The sequence below is a fragment of the Hippichthys cyanospilos genome, chromosome 9 (assembly GCF_059441005.1).
Source record: "Hippichthys cyanospilos isolate Australia breed blue-spotted pipefish chromosome 9, RoL_Hcya_1.0, whole genome shotgun sequence".
NCBI lineage: Eukaryota > Metazoa > Chordata > Actinopteri > Syngnathiformes > Syngnathidae > Hippichthys > Hippichthys cyanospilos.
The window spans coordinates 20,132,729-20,155,590 of NC_142377.1; the positions used below are offsets into that span (position 1 = coordinate 20,132,729).

Genomic DNA, 22,862 nt, shown 5'->3' on the forward strand with positions numbered 1-22,862 from the left:
ATTATTATCATAGCAACAACTAGCAAATATGCAACTATTCAAATGAAAAAAAAATGAAAGGACATCTGTAATATTGTCATGTTACTTTGCAGAATTTTGATATGGAATATTGCCGTAATGATCATATCTCTCACAAAGTGGTCATATATTCAGTGTTTTGGTTTTTTTTGCTCAGTTATATACATATAAATAATAATCGAATAATAAATAAACACATCACAGTCAGACACATCAACTCCTTAGCAACAACACTGAATCAGATAATCATAAATGGGGCGGAAGATAAAACGTTTTTCCACATGACGAGACAATTTCATGAATTAAAAGGCCTGATGTAGGAAAACAAATTTACTGACTAGAGAAATGCACAGGTTGTTACATAAACGTCAGAGTTGCAGTAGGAGGCGGCAGCGACCTAATACTAACGACAGGGAAAGCGATTGACAAATGCTTCCAGCCTCGGCTGCTGTCCAGATGTCTGGACCGTGACGCCAAAGCACATGGGCAGGTCCAATAAATGCATTAGAAGCCGAGTGAAGACCTGTGCAGACGTTTTAGACTTCACAGCATATCTATTTTAGACGAAGATTTCGAAGATTTGCTTATATTCCTTTTGCGTGTTTGACCATTTTGGGTTATACGTCGTAGCTATCATTTTACTGTTCAAACCTGAAGTGAAGAACATCTTTTTGTTATGAGGATAATCAGCCAAAATTGTAATGAAAAATATTGGAATTAATTTCATGTAAAATATTTGCTAATCAACTGAAATTAAGAGCCATGATGATGCGTGTTGGCTTGTCTCCATAAATGCTATCTCATTATTAATTTTATGACTGCTCCCATTCAAATACCAACTTCATTCTATAATATGTAATCATAGAAACACAAAAATTCCATGTACTGCTGATGTACTAACTTTGTTAATTTTTAATTCACAAACCTCTGACTATTGTATACACATATTTTATATTAAGATTTTTTTGTAACATTGGAGTGGTAAATGGTAAACGTAGTGGAATTATTCAGTGTCCTGTCTACAACCGATGGTCCTCAAAATGCTTTACAAAGGCTTACATTCACCCACACACACGCACACACCAAAGCAATTATTACTCAAATGCAGAGTTCAAAACATTGTCCAAAGCATAGTAATTAATGTGAAAAAACAGCCGCTAAACTGAACCATAATTATGATCTCGTCTTGTTTGGTTTGTTTACCTGTGTGGGATAATGCTCGTTATCTTAAAAATGCTAACAGCAATCCTATTACAGTAGGTTGCCACAAGCTTTAGGGTCTTGAAATAAAAGACTGTTGCCACCAAATAATACTAGATCAGCCCCCCCCCCAATAAAAAATAGAAAAACATGAGTACATTTCATTTTTTTTTTCGATTTTTCTCTGCACTTTCTGAGATTTTGAAGAATCCAGTATGCTTCGGAAATGTGTGAAAATTTGTCCCACCGGCCATAACCGTACTCTACACAGGAAGCCTATGTAATTATGCATTTCAAAGTTGAAATAAAAGAGTGACTTGAAAGAGATGGATTCTTCCACAGCAAGTCAGGACACGGTTCACGGACCGACGACGCCACGGGAAAGTTCCCAACAAGCGCTAAGAAGAAGACGTGTTACACTTGATTTGACAGGTCGAGGCAACACATATGTACATGAATTCGAAACGATTTTACTGCTTGGTGGAATTTATTTGATGTATTAGGAAACATCAAAGATCAGGTATTTACAAGACAGATACTTATCATATCACAAGAGGACTCACTACAAGTGCCAAGTACACGAATTATTGCTTAAGTATGACGTTCTGTATGCTTGTCAAACCTGGCTTTAACTTTCGTTGACTGTAACTTTTTTTTCCCAATTGAATATGCTCAATATAAACCAATGATATCAATGATATTTTTTATCTTGGATCGTGATGCTTGCAGTTCTATAGGTTATTTTCACTGAAGATTTGTCCTAGTTGTTCAGCAGACAGCAAATATGTTCAAATTGTTGGAATGTTTTTACAAAAATGAACATCATTTCACAATGGTAGTTCTAATGATTTGATGGCGTTTTCAAGCCATTTGAAAGCGGTCGAATGAGTCAAACCCTTGAATTTAAACGTGACAGTTAGTTCAAATCATTGGGTGCATAAACGGTGGAGTGCCAATTATTGTGCTCATTGTAAACTTTTTTTTTCGAGTGATCAATGATTTTTAATCACACGCTGGTCCCTGAGTACTGGACATACAGCGAATGTACGTCGTGTGGCGTTCACAGTCTTGTAAATTCCAAATACTTGGCATGGCTTCACAAGAGCAGACAGACTGAGGTCCAGAGGTGAAAACGGAGGTCAGGGAGAAGGAAGGGGAGCCACGGTGGGGCTTTTTTGAAGGATTTAGTCAGACAGTAATCCTCCGACCTGGCGGCAACTTCAGTCTTGCCAACTGCGTGTTACAAACTATGTCTAGCGGGAAAGGTGACCTGTAAAGTCTGGTCAACGGCGGAGGCTCGGGAAGCGAAATTACGCCGGGTGTCAAGTGAAGCGACGGCTGGAACATATTGATGAAATAAGATGTGAAATTTGCAGGTTTGCTCAGGCACTGCTTCCCTACAGATGGCCAAACCATCAACCCACTCACTTTTTTTTCCCAAAATATAGGAGACAAAAACAGTCATCCAATATACTGTTTGATGATCACATAGGAATTCTGTACGTAGAGAGCCTTTTTCTTATCCAGTACAGGGAATCACAGAGAAGAAACCATAATCATCCAAATATTCATTCATTCATTTCATTTGACCTTTTTTAATGTATTCCAAAACCCCAATGCCTTTTAGGGCCCATTAGGGCCACATCATTGCATATTCCATTTTTCATTGCACATATTTTTTTTATACTTTTTCATTACATAACAATGTTCTAGTTAATATCCAGGTGTCACACTCTGGTTCAACTCACTCTTGAGTATTTTCAGTTTCATACAAATACCAGGTACAAGTTTACAAGTAACAGCATATGACTAAAGAAGCCTACCCAGTATTGGCAACGTTGTTTCTATTTTTAGCTTTTCTACAACTACATTGTATCATAGACGTGCTTGGACTACCATCACAAAAAATACATTTCTAACCCAATCTACTACAAAGGAGGAGCTTATTACCAGGCACTCTTTTCCCTGCTCCTGTTCATTCCACCTAAATGTCTTCTCAACGTTTCTGAGTTCCTGCCAATAGGAACATAATAAACAAGATTATTAAGGGTGTTTTCCTTCTTTGTGGTTGACTCATGAAGATGATTCCCTGTGAGTGCTTTTCCATTCTTTCATTTTCACTCCACTCACACTGTGACAAAGCTCACAAAGGTGCTGGCGGGAAAAGCGTAACCCGACACTTGGATGTCATGTTAGCTCTGGACAGTTTCTTGTTTATGTGACAAGAGGCTAAAGTCACAGTAATTAACCCATTGAAGTGACGATACTGTAGATGTTGATCAGGATTGGACTCTTGCACCCTGGTATTCTGAGAAAACTTGTTCTAGAGTTCTATTTCTGACTGAACATTGGGTTCAGCTCGGGCATTGTGGAGCTGCTGCACATATCGCTTTTCTACATGTTAACTTAATTTTTAAATGTGGGGACTCTACACATGAAGAGGAAAAAATGGAAAGCGTAAGGTGGACAAAGGATCACCAACACAGCATAGCAACCATTACAATATCTTCCATGAAAGGTAGACTTACAATTTATTATAGTACAGTACTAAAATTGGCCAGTAAGTGGCAGCATCGCGCAACAGGGCATCCAGACTCCCAGATGAAGGAAAATACAGTTCGGCTCACTGTCAACTCAGCATGTGTCCAGCAACTCATAGGCTATCGTTTTATATAGCCATTATGGAATTACTAAAACAAAGACTATGCGCAATTCAATATATCATTTATTTTATTTTATTCATACGTGGAATGGTAGTTTTCAGAGGCCGTGTTTTGACTGAGAAGGGAAAAACATATTGTGAGCTCAGATGAGTCAAATTAAGCATTTTGCACAATCCATATTGAAAATTTTAATTTTTTATTATTTCAATCGAGCAAAGTCAAAGTCTTGATCTTCCCTACATAATATTGCAGTGGCATAATGCAATGGCGTTCTAGTAATGGGCCTTAATTTATGTGACAGAATTCACTTCTTTAGTCATTTTAAGTTGGTAAATTGCCCCACCTTGTGGTAAAAATAAGTTGTTAGGTTTTTTTTGGTTCCACTAAAGACAAGTCAAAAAGAAAATAAAACGTAAATGTAGAAAAAAAAGACTAATTTGTATGTATAACTTGTTATTGTGTGTTCTTCAATATATAGTCTATTTTATTCTATCCTTGTATTTTTGTCATTGGTTTAAGTTAGTGTGTTGGAATAAGTTTCATGAGGTCCAGAAAAAGCTCATTTTAAGTGCAGTCATTAGTGTAAGTATCATTCATTAAAAGTACGAGGAGCATAGAGCATCGTGTGGAAGAAGCGAGGACGCACGTTTCAAATAAAGTTCAAAGAGTTTTTCGACACTGGGATAAAAGCGCTTCAGCCCCTGATAGGAGACTAAGTTAAATACATGCTCAGGGGTGTTTTTTTTTTTTTTTTTTTTACTTTTCATAAAAAGTAAAATGATTGTAACAAACTCACCCCAACAAGTCCAAACTCCACCCACAACCACAAGCCACATGTGACCCAGCGGCAGGCGTGACGCCTTGGGTGCACTGGCTTGTTTCTGAGGACCCTGCGTAGCGGAGGCCGGGGTTTGAGCAGGGTTACTTGCAAAGCTGGTGAGGACCATGGAGAACCATCAGAAACTGGCAGAAAAGCTCACCATTCTGAATGGCAGGGGGAACGGGGTGCTGATACGCATGAACTACATCAAGAAGGTGAGTGCAGAACTACTAGTCACAACCAAAAACAAGAACTAAGGAACTTGAGTCACACTCAAAATCTATTCAGAGAAGCACTTATGATCAACTTATGACAACTTATGATCTAATTTGATAATATACAATACATACTTACATTTTGTACAATAGATCATCAGTAATCAGAAACAAATTTTTGGTACATAAAGTCAAACTTAAAGTTATTCTGTGTGCTGAAGTGGGTTAAGTTAAAATAGATAATTTCATGACTTGAGAAAGCTTGAAGATCTGAAATCCGACTACAATTTTGAGGTCGTAGCAAGTGAACCTAAACAAAAGTATCTGCCAATTGTTGTCGTTAACATACTTCCTGTCTTCCTCCATTGCACTCAACCAAAGAGGAAGTGCAGCCAGTAAGTGGGCGTTAACTGTCAGATGGTCTGAAACCGTCAAATTAAGTCGGAATTAGGCAAGAAATGAGATCCGGCCATCTATTTTCTTGAGCACTTGGGAGATGGAGCGGTTGATGGGAGATCCACCCTGGATTGGTCGCAGGTCAGCATGGGGAAAACATGTAAATTCCATACAAAGCAGGCCAAGCACAAGTCCACCATTCTGCCCAACAATGAGATAGAATACGAATGCAAATTTGACATGTATTTTTAGAAAATCTGTTTTTAGACTTGATTACCGTATTTTCCGCATTCTCACGGCTCTGTTCACTCCAAAAAAGAATAAACAACAGTTTTATTTTTTCCCCAGAAGTAATGTCAGGGAGGTGGTGTTTTCATGACACACACTTAAGGCTTTTAGGTGCGCATGGAATCAAAACTACAGTGGTGGCCCGGGCTGAATTTGCATTTTGTTATGTATCGACTAGATGAAGCTGCGCTCAAGGGAATGTCAGCTCAGTTTATGCCGTCGGCACGTGATATGATCGCTATATAAGGCGCACAGTATTATAAGGCGCAGCGTCAGCTTAAAAAAAAAAAGTAAGGCTTTTAGGTGCGCCTTATAGTGCGGAAAATACGGTAACCTGTCTGAATGCTTGCACTTTATTTTCGGCCTGAATTCACATCAGTCAATCAGGAAGTCAGTCATTGATGGCGTAACAGGCTGAACGCTCGCCATCTTGCTCAAGGTCAGCTACGGGTTGCTTGCTGAAGGGAGAGGTGGGAGCGCAATTTTAAACTCATCATCTGCCAGTATTTCTTTCCAATATTGCTCTGGATTATGGTCAATATCATTATTCTCATGGCAAAACAAACGTTCCCATTGGAAATAAAAGTAAAATTTGCTCAGTGCTCAAGGTATTACGGTGTGAGACCTTACGGCATTGTATTGAGCGACTGCCATACAAGCATATGCAGTAAATAAAGCAAATAATGCAGTGAATAACAAATTCAACTCAAATAATTTTCGATCTGTGGTCCAGATCTGTGCAGATGTTAAGCTGCGGCCTCCCATCCTTACAGACAAGACCATGGAGCCTGCAATTAAGTATATCACCAAAAAATTCCCTAACATTGATTTTCGTGGAACTGTAGTAAGTATTCTGCTGTTGTCCTTTTTTTTTAAATTATTTTATTTTGACACAACATTTTTACACAAAAAAAACCAACATAATTATAACCCTCTCATCACAGCAAAGTCTCACCAGCATCCAGCGACAAAAGTCTGAAGTGATGGAAGCCACAACAAGCTACTATGACTCCTTTCTGGACGTCATCGAGTTCAGGGTAACTGACAATTAAATTCACCGAATTACACAAAAAAAAATATTTAAAATGCTGTAGACGGTTTTTATCACCTTTCCACTGTTTCCTCCCATCTTATCTTTACGGAAGATTAAATTTGCATATAGAGCGATTTAGTCTGACATTGAAAATAGTTGATTTTCAAATTTGCGTCGGGTTTAGTCAGGCACATTTTGTTACACTTATGCAAGCATCTGCATGATGGAGGTCAAGGCATTGTCAGCATTCATGATAACTCAATCCTAGTGATGCATTCATGCAATTTCATTTTGGGTGATGAAATCATCTGCGTGGCTGGTGTGTGCGGAGGAAGTCAGTGACAACTGATGCGCGCGTTATTGCTTTGTTGGCATCCGTGTGGATTTGGTTTTAATCAAATTCTTCCCCAATATTTGTCTGATTTAGGACCACGTGTACGAGTTACTGAACACCATAGATGCCAGCCAGTGCTTCTTTGATATTGTAAGTATGTCTAATGGACACTTTTTTTTCTGAGGAATTTAGGGGAAAAACATTGAATTAAAATAAAAACATTTACAGACATCCAATAATTGGAAATTTGTCAGCTTTGTCATAAAGGAGATTAAAAAAAAAACCTAAAATTTGGCTTGTTTTGAGTATGCCGGTGCCCTGCATTAGACTGACAGAATTTCGGATTCTAGGCCATAAACTTTGACTTCACCAAGAGCTACTTGGACCTGATAATAACGTACACCTCGGTTATCGTCACACTTGCGCGAATTGATGAGAAGAAGGCTCTTGTGGGTATGTTCAACTGCGCTCATGAGATGAGCAAAGGAAGCAGGTGAGACACGTTTCCATTGGGATGTCATCACATTCTTCTCACATGCCTCTGCAACCCGCAGCGACCCCTCATACCCGCGGCTCGGCCAAATGTTTGTGGAGTACGAGCATCCCTGGAAGAAACTCACTGAAGAGTTTGGCCCTCATACTAAGGTTTCATTCACTGTTTTTGCTCTCAGGACTAAGTCCTGGAAAATAAAATATTGTATTGATTTGGTGCTATCTCCCGATATTGAAATATGTGTTGAGTTAAAGGGGAAGTCAATTCACAAATTTTCTTTTCGATATGTTATACGTGGACCCACTAGCCGAAATCCAGCCTTCTGGTTAACATTTTATTGAATGTTAATGTGTAATATTGTGGAATTTTGAATCGAGTAGCAATATCCACCTGGCTTTATTGACCTCAGCGGCAGCCATTTTGTCCTATCTTTTTATACCTGTAACATGTATGTCTTGAACACCGCTTATGATGAATGAGGGTTCGGTGTATAAGATTTTGGGGGGTATTTACAGTATAATTGTCTTGTACGGCGGTCTAGTCGGTGACAGCTGCTTTGCTGTCTCTGAGGATGATCTACCCGCGGAGGAATCTGCCAGTGGCCGAGTGGCGGAAAGCCCAGCTATTGAGCTTGCTCAACGCTTCGGCCACCATGTTGGACCCGGCCTGCTGCGACACTGTAAGTCTGTCACCAACCATTTTTTATTTCATGAATCCATGAAGAATTGATGGATGAAAACGTGAGTTATGAATGAGGAAATGAAGGTAAATATAATATGCCAGTCACAATAAAGAAATACAATAAAGAATGATTCATTAATGGAAATAATTAGCATAACGAGTAACAGGTTAAATTATTATTTGTGGATACTTTTTCCCAAACGTGAGAAATTGTAACAATAATGTAAAGTAAGCAACAACATGTGTTCCATTTTTTCAGTTATGCACCTTTGACACTTGTCTCCCTACTCACTCTAAATTACGCTTAAATTGTCCACCCCACATTATTTGATGGCTGTGTGCATGTCTTGTCCTTTATACTTCATTAGTTTGTGTTTTTCCATCGCACGCCAGGAGCCCTTTCACATAAGAACCACTTGTCTGTGTGAAGCTCTGCGCAGCTCTTAAGAAAAAAAAAAAAAAAAAACAGAAGCAAGACATATCCGAAAACATTTGGGAATAGGTGAATGATTCGCTTGGGTTGAATTTACCCAAACTAAACTCAGCTGAACTGTCAAATTGAACCGTCAAAATGACACGACACAACTGTATAACGTGACTTTTACATTTCTCTCGTTTCTATAAGTGCGTAAATACACTGCATGCATGTTCATACATTAGTATGAAAGCTTATAGTAATCCATCACGGTTGGCAGTTAATAGTCCTGATGCCTTCCCTTACAGATGGCATGTGAATATCTGTCTTTGGAGGTGATGGAGCGTTGGATCATCAGTAAGTGCTCATCCCACTTAAGACTGAGCTCCAATTAATGTCATTCTCTTGGTGAATAATAACACCATTTTTGAGGATATTGAGATAAACACGCCACTCTTTGTCCCCAGTCGGCTTCCTCTTGTGCCACAGCAGCCTGAATAGCAACCCATCCTCCCAGGAGCTGTGGAAAATGGCTCTGCGGAGCGGCTTGTACGTCACTGTCACAAGGGATGAGCTGCTAAGCATACACAAAGTCTCTGAAGACCTCTTTGACAGCATCAAAGGGTATGGAAACTCCCCTTCCGCAAATATATACTATGCTATCCCACATACTGTACTTACTGCTAGAAAGTTTGAGTAAAATAATTTTTTACACCTCGAGACGACTTTAATATGTACTCTACTGCTTCAATGGATGTAATCCAGAAATGTGAATGGACTGTTTATACCCAGGGGCACCCACAAAATTACAGTTGATAGACTTACTGACAGACCAGGTAGCCAAGGCATAGTAATCAGAAGGAGCAGCACAATGCTTATGGCATTTAATTAAAAAAAAAAATCAAATAAAATAAATAAAAAATCGTCGTGGCTGCATAGTCTTATAAAGTATTTTTGTAAAATATTCATATCATTTTTTAAGGGGGGGCTGCAACGGATTAAAAGCATCATTTCATCAGGGATAGATGATCGAGAGTGTTTTGAGTTACACATGTGGTCACAGAGGAATTAAACTCATATCCCAGCGCACCACTGTGTAGGGAGTCCTGCGATGAAATGATCATTTCAAACGATTATACCTTCATCAGATATGGCAAGCGAGTTGCAGACATCAAGGAATGCCGTGATCACGCCATAGCTAACAGGTGGGGTACCTGATTTTGCGCCAGTCATGTAAAAGGATATAGGAGTTACTTTGAACTGTGTTATCAAATAGTGGGGCTCTCCACCGTGAAAGAAGAAACTTTCTCCGAGGAGCCTTGAAGGAGTTGGTAACAGTTCTGGAGGATGAACCAGGACTGTTGGGACCAAAGGTAAGACTCATTGGAATAATGGTCTTCTTGTTTCCTTGTAGCATTTTCGTCTCATCATCTAGAAGAATGTCCGACTTACTGCATGTTCCATCCAGCCATCCATCCAATCTATATTGCAACTTATTCTCACTGGGTTCGCTGGCATGATGGTGCCTACCCCAGTTGGCAATAGGCAGGAGACATCCTGAACTGGTGTTTTAACTGTGATTAAAAATCAGATTTTTTGACGGCTGGATGGATAGCGCACGGTTAATTGGTAAATGCATGGATGGATGTTTGCGATGCTCAAACATATTAATGCCAGCACAGGAAAGGACATTTGCCTTTTGACTGACATCTTCTGTGTTGAATGAAATCCCCGAAGGCTCTGTATGTCTTCATGGCCCTATCCTTCTCCCGTGATGAGGTCCAATGGCTCGTACGACACTCTGAGAATATGCCCAAAGTAAAAACACCTGAGGACTATATAGACAAGTAAGTAGCTCCAAACCACACCAAAAACTGCTCCTAAACAATTGGTTTCAGAGGGCTGGATTTGTAGACACGTTTAAAATGAAAGACCATGGTGTGCTTTTCAAGTCAGATGGCAGAGTTGCTCTTCCACATGGAGAAACTGAAAGGACTTGTAAGAAAGTACCACTACGTCGTGCAGCGTTATCACATCCAGTATCTGGCTCAGTTTGATGCCTTGGTTCTCAATGACACAATCCAGGTAATAAAAATGAACAGTCCAACATTTCTACTCAGTATTTTGTCTGTAACCATCCCGGTCGTCCTTGTCCTCCACAGAACATGCATGTGTGTCCAGAAGAGGAATCAGTTCTGCTGAGTTCTTTCGTTTCAACGCTTTCTGTGCTTTCAGTCAAACAAGGTCATTACTTGGAAGAGGTTGACAGGCTTCATTTAGATCCCTCTGATGCTTTTCATTGGTGTGTTTGCAGTGGAGAGCAAGGAGGAGTTTGATTTCAGGGCTATGAGACTGGACTGGCTAAGACTGCAGGTAAGCGACAAGCATAATGTACACTCGTTACGTAGAGTTAGGGATATCGTGTTTTTGACCCCAAAATGCACTGTGGCATTTACAGGTCAACTACATTTCACTTCTTGTCCAACTGATCAATGTTTCATGTCGTAGGCTTACACCAGCGTGAACAAGGCTCCTTTACTGATCAAGGACTACCCTGATTTAGCCAAAGTGATGAACTTGATCCAGTTCCACACAAAGGTGGTGGACGCAACAGAAGAGCTTCTTCATGAAACATCTGACGTGTCAATTCTCTGGTCAGTTTTGGTGTGTATTGATCAGTCGTTTGCTTCTCTACTCTGACTGAGCATTGATCTGTTGAATAGTTTCTACCCGCGACTGTTTGAGAAGATGTATTGCCAAAGCAGCGATGAGATGACGATGAAGCGATACCTCATGGCCTTCCCTTATGTTTGCTCAAATTTCCACCGGTGTGTACACCCTCTCTGTCCTGAAGAGGTCAGTGTTAACTTCATCAGCGGTAACCAATAGAGATAGATGCCTGTCTTTCTCAAACACTACTTTATGGGGCACTAAGATTTTTTTTTAGGTAATACTTGATGAAAAAAGTAGCTAATTCTACAATTTGTAAAGTATAACTGTTTTTTTTTTGTTTTCTCCAGGAGGAGGTGATAGAGAAACGAAGTCTACGTTTGTGTGTGACCTTCCTAGAGCAGATTGCCAAGCAGACCAGCAATATCATGTTGGAGATTTGCGCTGAGCAGTGCAACCTCAATTACCAGGTCGAAGTCCTGTACACATTTAGTAGTATATTACGGTACATACAAATAAGATTTTTTCCCCCTTCTAGTTGCTGCCCAAACAGTGTTCTGAGGCTATCAGCGCAGCCCGCTACAAAAAGCAAAAGAAAGCCATGCCCAAGAAAGGAGAAGTCCAGAAGGAAAAACCGGGAGAAGAAAGTCTGAGAAAGAACCGCAGCATAACAACCAAGTCAGCATATCTCTTCACTAAAGACATTTTACCACACAAAGTCCTTGAAATGTCTACATTTCAACATTTCTTCTATCTTTAGAACACGTGTCTTCAGCTTAATTTTGTTCTCCACATCATCCAAATATTTGTCCTAAAAACTTGAATCTTTCTCTCTGCCTTAGCATGGACAAGATGCATCTGACGCTGACTGAGATCTGCTCCTCCTACGGCCTGTGCAGCGACATACAAGTCTTTGAGCACATGGTCGTTCCCACCGAGTTCCTCTCATCTCATCTGGAGGCGCGCCTTTCTGAGTAAGGCCGGTGGGAAAGGGTGACGGGGAAGCCATGCATGAAGGTTTCCTGAAGTGCCTCTTAGTGAATTAGAATGGGATTTTTTATGTGCCCTGTGGAACTACACTATCTCTATGCGGCCACTTGTAGGCAATCAGTCAAGTCACTGCTTTGCTCTGCGTCATTCCAGTGCTAAATGTTATTTAGATTAGGGGCTGGCACCAGGGCAACCTAATGTTTTTATGTGCACATGCTTGATGTGTGCAAGCTCTGCTTAATCTCCCTCCTTTGAGTTGATGATTATCTCCCCAGTCACCCTAAAATTAGCACCCCAGAGTAACACAACGCTCACTGTGATTTGCACCTCCAGCAACTCAATCTAGGCCGGTCAAGGAGAGAGGCATGGGGATACTGACAAAAAAAAAACGTTTGTACGATGAAAATGAAGTTGTAATTGAGGGTGAAAAGAGTGGAATTACTTTGCGAATCATGGTGTAGGAAAGGGGTGTCAAAATCATTTTTATCGAGGGCCACATTGTATTTACAGTTTCGGTCAGTGCCAGTATGACTGAAAATGCCTGTTTTTGGCCCCGACATTTTGAAAGTTGAAGACAACCAGCAAGGTTGGTATTTTAGCCAGGCACTTAAAGTCAAATCAGCATTCTGCAGGCGAAATAAAATGATGTGGCGGGCCGGATCTGGCCCCCGGGCCTTGAGTTGACACTTTGGTGTAGGCTAATTTTGCCTGAACAAGACTTTAATTTGTTAAATCAGAAAAAAAAACTCTGATTTTTATCTTTTTTTAGCACAACACAACCTGTATTCTGAAAAAAAGTGCAGTTTTTTGTGTGTGTGCATGTGTATGGGGGTGGGGGCAACTTCCATGGAAAATACAACACAGTACTGTTTTCTCAAAAATACTACATATTTTCTTAAAAGGCCCAGATCATATTTGACATTTTCCATTGTCAAATATATGCATATAAATTACATTTTGCACATTGATGATTTAATTTCTTATTAAATACAAGGTTTTTAGCAAAAACATTTCTAACCAGGAAGTGAAACGACTCAATGACTGACGCCGCTTCTCTCACCATGTAGCTGCAGACCGCTTCTCATAAAAATTGTTCAGAGGGTAAATTCTGTACAATAATATTGTACCATGGTTAAAATCTTAAATAAATTCCATTTCCGTGATATTCTTGGAAGATTATAAATTGGGGTTACTCCAAAAACTATTTTAATCCTACTATCATTTTTGATGTGAAAGAGTGCATGAAATTGGTTGGTGTCGAACGTGTTTGTCCAGGATCATCATGAGAATGGCCCATTACAACCAAAGCACCCAGGAGATTGCCCGGCCCACGGAGCTCCTAGCGGGTGTGACAGCGTACGTGTCCACCCTGCAGACCCTCCCCAATTACGTCAACGTGGATGTGACGCGGCTGCTGAAAAACGTCCTGCTGCAGCAGACGCAGCCCCTCGACTCCCGAGGGGCACCCACGCTCACCAACCTCTACACCAACTGGTGAGTCCGGTGCAAACGTAGGCATTAAAGCACAGCTGCTCAATCCATGAACAGTATTCAAAATGTACTCAATTGAATAAAAACATTTTGCAATTTGGCAATTCCACAAAGCTAGCGCCATGCTTCCATACATTCTTGTTCTTTGTTGCTTCATTCCTCAAAAGAATTACATTTTTTCTTCGTAATGCTGTAATTTTATTTTTTATTTTATTTTTTGATGTCGTTTTTAGTAATATGGCATTTTTACTCTTACAATGTTTAGACATTTATACATTTTTCAGTTCAGCTTTGAAAAACCAAGACCTATATTAAAAAAGTGTTTTTTTTTTGTTTTTAACCAAACGGCTCCTGTAATAATGCATATATTTTCCTAATCGTGAATTGTTCTCCTTGTCGTACTGCACACCGCAGGTATCTGGAGAGTTTGCTTCGCCTGGCTAGCAACTCGCTGATTGTGCACTGTCCGGCCATGAAGTGTTTTGTCAATCAAATAGCCGACAATGATCCCGCCTTCCGAGCAGAAGAGTTTTCAGACATATCAGGTTAGCCTCGCAATTTAACCCCAACAAGCAAATCTCAATCTCTTTAGGCGAAACTGTTTTAGCTCTAATGGTTACCATGAAGGGCAATAGTAGTTAAAAACCATTATCTGTCAAAATCCGATGTTTGCAAACCTTCTCCCACAATTTAAAACCATTGACGGCTACCTTAATAAAAGTTATCTAAAACTCTTCAGTTAAAATTCACAAAAAATAATTAATTACAGCATGCGAATGCATTCCAAATTGACAATGACGACAGAGGATGAAACTAGGGTGTTGCGATAATTATAATTAGTAAGTGTCATTATATTTAGTGACCGTTCCTAATGCAAATGAGTAGTGCTTGCTTGCATGAAGCTACAACTGGTTAATTTAATTATGTCTTGATTTGTTTCTACTAAAAGCACAACTTTTATTTCAGTCATTCATTCTCATTCACAGTGTACATTGCTAAACTATAGTAACAGTAATGGTAAATTTTTCAGTCAATTCTTATAAAATGGTAACTTATCTTTTTATTTCAATTTAAAAAAAAATTCTCGTTTTCATTGTAATCATTGAATTTTCTTCTTGATTCTTTCAAATTTACTAAAAAATTAAGATCTTCCTCTCACACTAACCCTAACCACAAAATAAAATGTAAGCATGAAATGTACAGAAGACAAAGTACATAATGTATTTAAATATTTACAGTTAATACAACTACACTATATCCTGATTATGTTCTGCCACACACTCAACAATTGCATAATTCTTCCAAGCCAACTTGCAGGAGTGGGTGATCTCTCTGTTAAGCATCTAACACATACACACGCACACACACCGACATGCTGAGTTACACACATGCACACACACACAGAAAACTCTCCCACACTATGTGTATAATTCAGTGCTTACAGTACTGTATGTGCCTACCTCGAGTGAGTCATCGACACTATGTCCATGAACCACCTCCTCCAAAGTAAAACACACACACACACAAGCACACGTTATTTTTTTATTGGTGGGTTGTGATGTGAATATGATACCAAGATGATTTCGCAAACAGAGCTTCGAGCACTGGCCGAGCTGCTGGGCCCATACGGGCTCAAGTTCCTGAGCGAGAACCTCATGTGGCATGTCACGTCGCAAGTCAGTGAGCTCAAGGTACCCGAATGGAATCACACTAACAGTACATTTACATCTACGCGTTGCACACTTACACTCCAACAAGATAGTAATACAACTGCAATGGTTTTACATCATCTTTCCTAAATGGAAAAAAAGGAATGAAAGAGCCAAAAAACAGGAATCAAATCCGGCCCCTCGAGGAACCATTACTCATAACCATAGTTCCAAGTGAATTGTGTACAATATTGATTGTCCAGCCCTGTGCTCCCAAACACACATTTTTGCCACTTTGGCATTTTCTACAGTAAAACGTTGTAACTAATAAGTGAAAGGTGGCTGTTTACTTTTCCAACTCGATGAAAAATCTCTCCTTCCAACTCCGGAATGAAAATGAAATTAAACACAACATGTGCACGTGTCCTCAGATAGGTGGGTGTGTATTTACTCTTGCACAGGCGGTACAGGGACGGTTTAGAGGTGGTAAGAGGTTCTTCCTCCTAACTTTGAGATATTACAAACAGTGAAGAGAAATTTCCCTTATGGATGAGAGCGCAGAATAAGCAAAGAATTCTTGATGCATGAAAGTGGACTACAAGTGTATTAGTAGTAGTATTTGTAATGTTAACAGTAGAAGTGGTGGTCATATTTCCTTTTATTTCATACCTACAATAAATTTGTTGAGCCATAAATGGTATTATGATGGTAAATCCGTGTTGTTTCTGTGTCTCTATGACTAGAAACTGGTGGTGGAGAACATGGACGTCTTGGTGCAGATGAGGAACAACTTTGAAAAGGCGGAGGAGATGGCCAATCTCAAAAGGAGACTGACAGGTGAGCAATTTGGCGGGACAATAGTATTGGGACACCTCACCGGAACACCAACTCAAAATGGGCTTACAGTTCCCTTTGTTTCTGGGGTTCTTCTACCTCAAACTCATCAAAGCTTGCCTTTCTGCATTGGGATACAAGAACAAAGTTACAAGCACCAAAGTGCACTTGTACTAAACATTGACAATTGTTTACTTGGAACCGAGCGTAAGAGGTTAACATTGGAAAATGAGTCACATGCTGTCTCACTAAGTCGCATGATTGATCACCTGGCACATTCCTTATAAAAACAAAAGGCAATTAATTTTGCTAAGGTATGCTCCCATCCCCACTAGGAGGCGAGAACCTTCTGAAGAGGATGACCATCATCGGAGTGATCCTGTCCTTCAGATCTATGGTGCAGGACTGCCTCAAAGAGGTGACTGTTTAAAAGCATCACCGCTAGTGGGTTTGCGAATGTCGTAAAGTGAAGAAAATATGACATTATGTTATCATATTTTAATGCGGCAATGTATTTTACGTCATATTATTTATTAAATATTTTGCGGTGTTACAGTGATTGGCATGTCTACACCCGTCTACAGATAATGGATGGATGGATGGGTATTCGTTATCGTGTGTCTACCTTGCGGAAGAACCAATTTACTCCCAGAGCTGTAAAAAAAATTATTTGAATATAAAATATTTTTTATTTCGGGAGGCTCGGTGAAGCAGTGAATAGCACGTCTACCTCACAGTTAAAGGGACCAGAGTTCAAAACCACTTCCTGTGTGGAGTTTGCATGTTGTCCCCGACCCTGCGTGTGTTCCCTCCGAACACTCCGGCTTCCTCCCACACTCCAAAAACATGCCCAGCATGTGGATTGGACATACTGAATTGTCCTTTGGTGTGATTGGGTGCATGAATGGCTGTTACGTCTCTGTGTGCCGTGCAATTGGCTAGAAACCAGTTCAGGGTGTCCCCCGCCTTCTGCCCGAAGTCAGCTGGGACAGGCACCAGCAAGCCTGTGACGCTTGTAAGAATAAGCGGCTCTAGAAAATGAATGGATGGATATTTCTTATTTTCTACGGTTTTAATCAAATGAACATATTTTTACAATTTAGTCAAATTATGGATTTTAAAAATATTCCGTTTCTACAACCTCTTTTGAACCCAATACTATAATAACCTACGAAATTATTACTTTTTAATCAAATGAAATCATTCTTTTCTTCAATCATTTCCTTGGGAACTGAAGTAATGCATTTCTATTTTTATATCACAAATTCATTGTTGTCCAGGTGATGCAGAAGCATTGCCCTTTCCTGATGGGGCCCATCGAATGCCTGAAGGACTCCGTCTCTCCTGACACGGACATCAAGGTACCAACACAGCTTGTCACATCATTTACCTCACGGAAACTGTCTAAAGTGGAACATACGCACTATTTATTGACCTTCCTCACCGTGTTTTTACATGAGAGACTAAGAGGAATTTTGTCAAAAAGTTAAAAAAAAGTAGGACAAAGCATGTGGCGTATTTATTGAAATGAGAGGAGGGAGGAACAAATCAAATGTGCGCCCGCCATTACCGACCAAATTAAATTCTTTATCTCCCAATGGAGTGCTCTTATGTGAACATGACACTCCGAGACCCGCGGCGCCCCCCGCTTACGTCTGGCCCCTGAGTGAGGCATGACAGGCGTGCCACAGCGCAGACTAGGATAACCCCAAAGACGTCAGCAGCCCTCCACCCCGCCGTGCCCCACCATGAGAGAGACCACATCAGTGGAAACACCATGTCAGCGCAAGTGGGGCGACATCCACGTTCAACCTGAAGTCACTTTAATTGGAACCCATTTGTTTTTCGTTGTTTAGCTAATTGTGAGAAGTCCAGTGGAGTTCATGAAATGTACCCACTTTGTAAAAGTTTGACTATAATCTCACAAAATTTGCAACTTTGTTATGTTATTCTATTGTGATGAAAATTTGACTTCATAATTATGACTATGGTAACTTTAATCTGATAACATCATGACTTTTGCCTCACAGCATTACAGCTTTAATCATACGTTAATATAACTTGAATCTTGAAAGACACAATAACATGGTATTTTAGACTTACTTTTGGCAGATTGGAAATTCAATTGGAAGTGAAACCCCGACTCTCCCCGTATGGCTACTGCAACCCTTCATGCCGTTATTCAAAAGCCAGCGGCCAAAAAGAAACTACAAAAACAAAAAAGCTAACATTGTAGTGATCAGTAAACGCAGTCAGAGGCAGAGTCAATGAAGAAGCCAAAAACAAATGTTTTATTGACATTGAAATTAACTGGAGTTGCCAACAAAGCAAATGACGTGTCAAGAAAGCACACGCAGTAAACATCCGTTTCCCCAATCAAATCGGTCCCCTTGGGAAACCGCTACTCATAACAACAGTTCAGAGTGAATTATATACGATTAAATTTCCATTGTTCAAGTCCTTTGAACGAATAGAAGTAGACAAAAGATGATTCAATACGTGGGGTGCAAAAGGATTTGATAACGGTTAAGTGAAACAATTCGATTTGTTTCGTATCAGTTGGATTTCAATTCAATATGGAACGGCTCGAGAAGATACTGTGTGCAATAACTTGTTTTCATTTTACATACATTTTACAACACATTTTCAGTGTGCGAATATATGAATATATGCGAATATATGAATATAAGAATATATGAATATAAGAATATATGCGATTCTTTCACCACTAGTGGCCTTCATGCCCCTCTTTGAGAATCGCTGCATTGGCATGTTTCCAGGTGACACTTAGTGTGTTTGAGTTGGCTTCCACTGCGGGAATGAGCTGCGACGTGGACCCGGCGCTCGTCTCCGCTATCAGGGGCATGCAAACAGGTGACCGTAAAAGTAAAAAAAAAAAAGCGATACCGATGATGTCCCAATTTTGTTTTAACTAACGATTGTTCCCTATAAACAAACAAAACATCTAGATAACACATCCGTAGGCGAGGAATACAAGCTGTCGTGCTTGCTGCTGGTTTTCATTGCAGTGTCCCTGCCGAGCTTGGCCCTGGACCCCAACTCTTTCTACAGCCGAGAGCATGGAGGTGCACATTTGTTATGTTCAATGGCAACGCCCTAACAAGATCAAGTGTTCACACGGCCTTCAATCTGACATTCATCACCCATGGTGAACATAATAGGTTGAAGTGCATCATCACAGTTCAGAAAGCTTGAGAGCTGATTTCTTCAACCAATGGAAATGCAATGAAGAAATCATTCATTTATTCATTTATAACTTAGGTTAAGTTATTTAATCGCATAGGAAGAGAAAAAGTACGACATTTCCCACTTAAAAATGACAATGTCATTTAAAAAAAATCAAACTTATGGGTACCATAAAACTTTTTCAACTACATTTGAAAGAGTTGCGATTTAGCTACTGTACATAGCAAGTGGAAAATGACTCCTACTTATCTTTTTAGCTACATAAAATGGGAAAATTACAAGTTTTACCTTACTAAACCTTTGTTAAAAAATGTAGTTGCATTATTTAGTAGCATCAGAGATGGAAATTTATGAATTTTCCATATAATAAATTAACATTTTATTTAAAAATGATTGTCGTTACGTTATTTAGCTACATACAAAATGAAAATGACAACTTTTCTCAGATTAAAAATATACACTTATTTAAAAAAACGTTATTTAGCAGCATAAGGAATGAAAAAGTACAACTAATGTGTTTCCAACTTTTAAATATTACACATAAACTAAAGGTTCAGACTTTTTCCCTCTTAACAAAAATTTTGTTTGAGGAAAATGCTGGCAGTTATTTAACGCCATAAAATGGGAAAATTGGAACTTTTTCATAGTTACTTTATCGTACCGATCCTTTTCAAATCCACTTTTACCTTAACGCTTGAAATTTTTCAAAAATATTTTAATAATTACTTAGGAATGAATGGTTGGACTCTGAAAATATATCTAAATTTAAGAAAAAATTAAACTTAACAATACGATATTTGGCTTTAATCACGGGAGGTAATTCTCTCCACAATTTGACTTTTCCCATATTTTTCAAATGCAATTTTGACACTCCTATTGGGTAACTGACTTGAACTCGGTTGTAGTGTACCTAATAACGTGCCCCGGAGTGTGTGTGTAAACAAGACACCCCACCCTGAGAATAGCATGCATGTCATACTTTCCGCTCTCAAGTATGTCTGCGTCTAATGAGAAACACGTGTTTTGTGTTGAGACTTTTTGTTTACTGACGTGCATCGATACGGTCGCTGCTGCCGGCGTGTGCTGACCCCTGACTATTTGCCGCAGAACCCACGTTAATAGCACTATCAGAGCTATTTACTTGGCCTCCGCTTTCCATTGTCAAGTCCCAAAAAGAGTTGGCTGCAAATGTCCCGGTATGCTTCCTCTTAAACTTAATGGATCATTAGCAGAGTAGCGCTAATTGGCCAGCCTAAAGACATCCTCATTTCGGTTAAATTGACTGCATGCCATGCGCTCACAAAAGTGCTCGAGCACACAGATAATAACTCCAGACACACACTTTACAAACGTTAACACACCCTTACACACAAAAGCGCAAACATACACAGACTGTCTGGATATACAAGTACATGCAAACACACTGTTCAGTATCCACTCGATCTGACATGAACTTTCGCTGTCTCACACACGCACAAACGCACATGCACACACCTGTGTCCCAAATATGCAATGTCACACACACACTTTTGTATGTGTTCTTGTTTTCATCAGGCCACAACAATAACATTCACTGCTTGGCGCGGGCCATCAACCAAGTGGCTGCCGCCATGTTCACGGTGCAAAGCAAGAATATAGAGCAGCATCTTAAAGAGTTTCTCCTGGTCAGTGTCCCAGAAAATCAGTCCATGTCTTTTTATTTCCACTTGAAATCAAGTTATCACATATGATCCGGGGTGGAAAATCAGTAAAAATGCAACCGGTATGATGATAATGTGTGTGTGTGCGCCTTTAAACACCAACTCTCATACAACGCTCAGTGATTTTGGCAAGTTAACAACCTTTAGTGTTTGAATGTGTGTGTGTGTTTGATTCCCCACCGCACACACAGCTGGCGTCTTCTGCCCTGCTTCAGATGGGACAAAACGTGGAGAGCAAAAACAGAGAATCCATCTACCTGCTCCTACACATGGTAAAGTCACATAGTTTCCACTACATGCTTCACAGTAAGACTTGGAAGTCTAATTCAATGGAAAATGAACGTTTGATTCCACTTCCTGCTCGGGCTTCAATTCCGATTATGGCTAAACACCGATCAACGACACAACCTGAATTACCTGCATTTAAACATTTACAATCTACAAAATGCTTTAAAAAAATCCCTCCGCCCTCACCACCCCCCAAAACAATAAAATCACTAAAAAGAAATTGTATATATTATAACATGGGAACACAGGTATAATTGCTTGCCTGTGTTATTGTCCAAACTCTTGTCACAATATTGCTATGGTTCGTAGTAGCTTCCGCAACGTTTGCATTTTGGAAAATATGGGAGGGAGGAAAAAAAAAAACAAGCCGAATGGAACCAAACAATACAGCGTGTTGTAAAATAGACTAATCCTAGCTGCCCTCCTGATTTGCGATTACTCTTCTGTATTATTTACATAGATTGTGGAGGAGTCTGCATTTTTGAGCCAAGACATGCTAGAAAGCTGCTTTCCATACGTTCTGCTCCGAAACGCTTACAGAGAAGTGTACAAGTCCATTATCATCACCCTCGGATGAAGACAAAGCAACATTCAACGAACGTTGAGATTTATGATTTTGTTCACCTTGTATTAAAATGTCCATTTCAAATTCACTGGTCATTCAGTTTTATCCCGTAACAGGGTCTAAAGTGAAAACCCTGCTTTTTCAGACTGGAAAGTCGCTGATGAACGTGTGTATTATTCTTTCAAACTTTCCATGAATAAAGATCTTAATTATATTTAGTTTGTTTTTCTTTTCTTGGGCCCCGAGTCAACATGTGTTCCTCATCTGTTTCCAGTCGTCCCACCGCCTACTTCATCTACCTAATGTCACCAAACTAAAATGGCTTGAAGTTCTTTATAGAAACTGTAACCACAGAATATTAATAATATTGCTAATAAAGGATGTCAAAATAAAGTCATAATAAATGTAAAATATAAACAAATGTTATTATATGCAGTCATTATATGCAAATGTGTTATTAGTTTATGTGATTTATTTTTTATATTTATTTAAAATATTTACAGAATTTAAAATATTTTATGACTGTAAAAAAGATTTCAATTTATGATTACAAAAAGTTTTCCTTTGCAAAGTTGTACCCCAAGATATGAAATTAATTCTTCGAGGATATCATCCTTGAGGCCAGGAGGGTTAGCGCGGTATTATCCAGCACCAGCAGACATTTCAGAGATAATCAGTTCTCTAGAAGATAATATTTCTTCTCAGCCGGACCTTAACACAGGTTGATCCACTCAACGAAAAACTGACTGGTTACCCAAGATTCCGCGTTAGCCCCCTACATCACAAGAAGCGAAACAACTAGCATCACGGCAAGAGCTAACCGACGGGAAAGCAGGCCAAAAGAAATGAGTCTACAGTCGGTGGCGCCATAATCTTTCAAATTTTCGATCTCGGTTTTCATATTATGGGTCA

At 39.6% G+C, this 22,862-nt stretch overlaps 1 protein-coding gene across 2 annotated transcripts; it reads left to right on the top strand.

The window, feature by feature from the left end:
* The first annotated feature begins 4,772 nt into the window (after window positions 1-4,772).
* Window positions 4,773-22,164, top strand: nckap1l (NCK associated protein 1 like). Of its 2 annotated transcripts, none has more exons than XM_088423292.1 (31): window positions 4,773-4,916; window positions 6,334-6,444; window positions 6,545-6,637; window positions 7,061-7,117; window positions 7,318-7,460; window positions 7,522-7,612; window positions 8,002-8,139; window positions 8,865-8,913; window positions 9,024-9,180; window positions 9,705-9,761; window positions 9,833-9,929; window positions 10,294-10,403; window positions 10,509-10,641; window positions 10,719-10,800; window positions 10,871-10,929; window positions 11,065-11,210; window positions 11,280-11,412; window positions 11,577-11,696; window positions 11,765-11,904; window positions 12,069-12,200; window positions 13,492-13,710; window positions 14,122-14,252; window positions 15,301-15,398; window positions 16,100-16,193; window positions 16,526-16,608; window positions 17,471-17,551; window positions 18,971-19,064; window positions 19,160-19,276; window positions 20,952-21,061; window positions 21,289-21,369; window positions 21,846-22,164. In XM_088423292.1, the coding sequence occupies exons 1-31, from the start codon at window positions 4,827-4,829 to the stop codon at window positions 21,960-21,962; spliced, it is 3,363 nt and encodes a 1,120-aa protein (XP_088279418.1). In that variant the 5' UTR covers window positions 4,773-4,826; the 3' UTR covers window positions 21,963-22,164. The 2 variants fall into 2 exon arrangements, with proteins under 2 accessions (XP_088279418.1, XP_088279420.1); XM_088423294.1 differs by having other exon boundaries at window positions 19,220-19,276.
* Window positions 22,165-22,862: the final 698 nt, after the last annotated feature.

What these genes read in the sequence shown, in the direction of transcription:
- nckap1l (XM_088423292.1), top strand. Translation starts at nt 4,827, where the DNA reads ATGGAGAACCATCAGAAACTGGCAGAAAAGCTCACCATTCTGAATGGC. An exon ending in AGTTTGGCCCTCATACTAAG is followed by an intron (nt 7,613 to 8,001) that starts GTTTCATTCACT and finishes ACGGCGGTCTAG; the next exon opens with TCGGTGACAGCTGCTTTGCT. An exon ending in ACCCTCTCTGTCCTGAAGAG is followed by an intron (nt 11,413 to 11,576) that starts GTCAGTGTTAAC and finishes TGTTTTCTCCAG; the next exon opens with GAGGAGGTGATAGAGAAACG.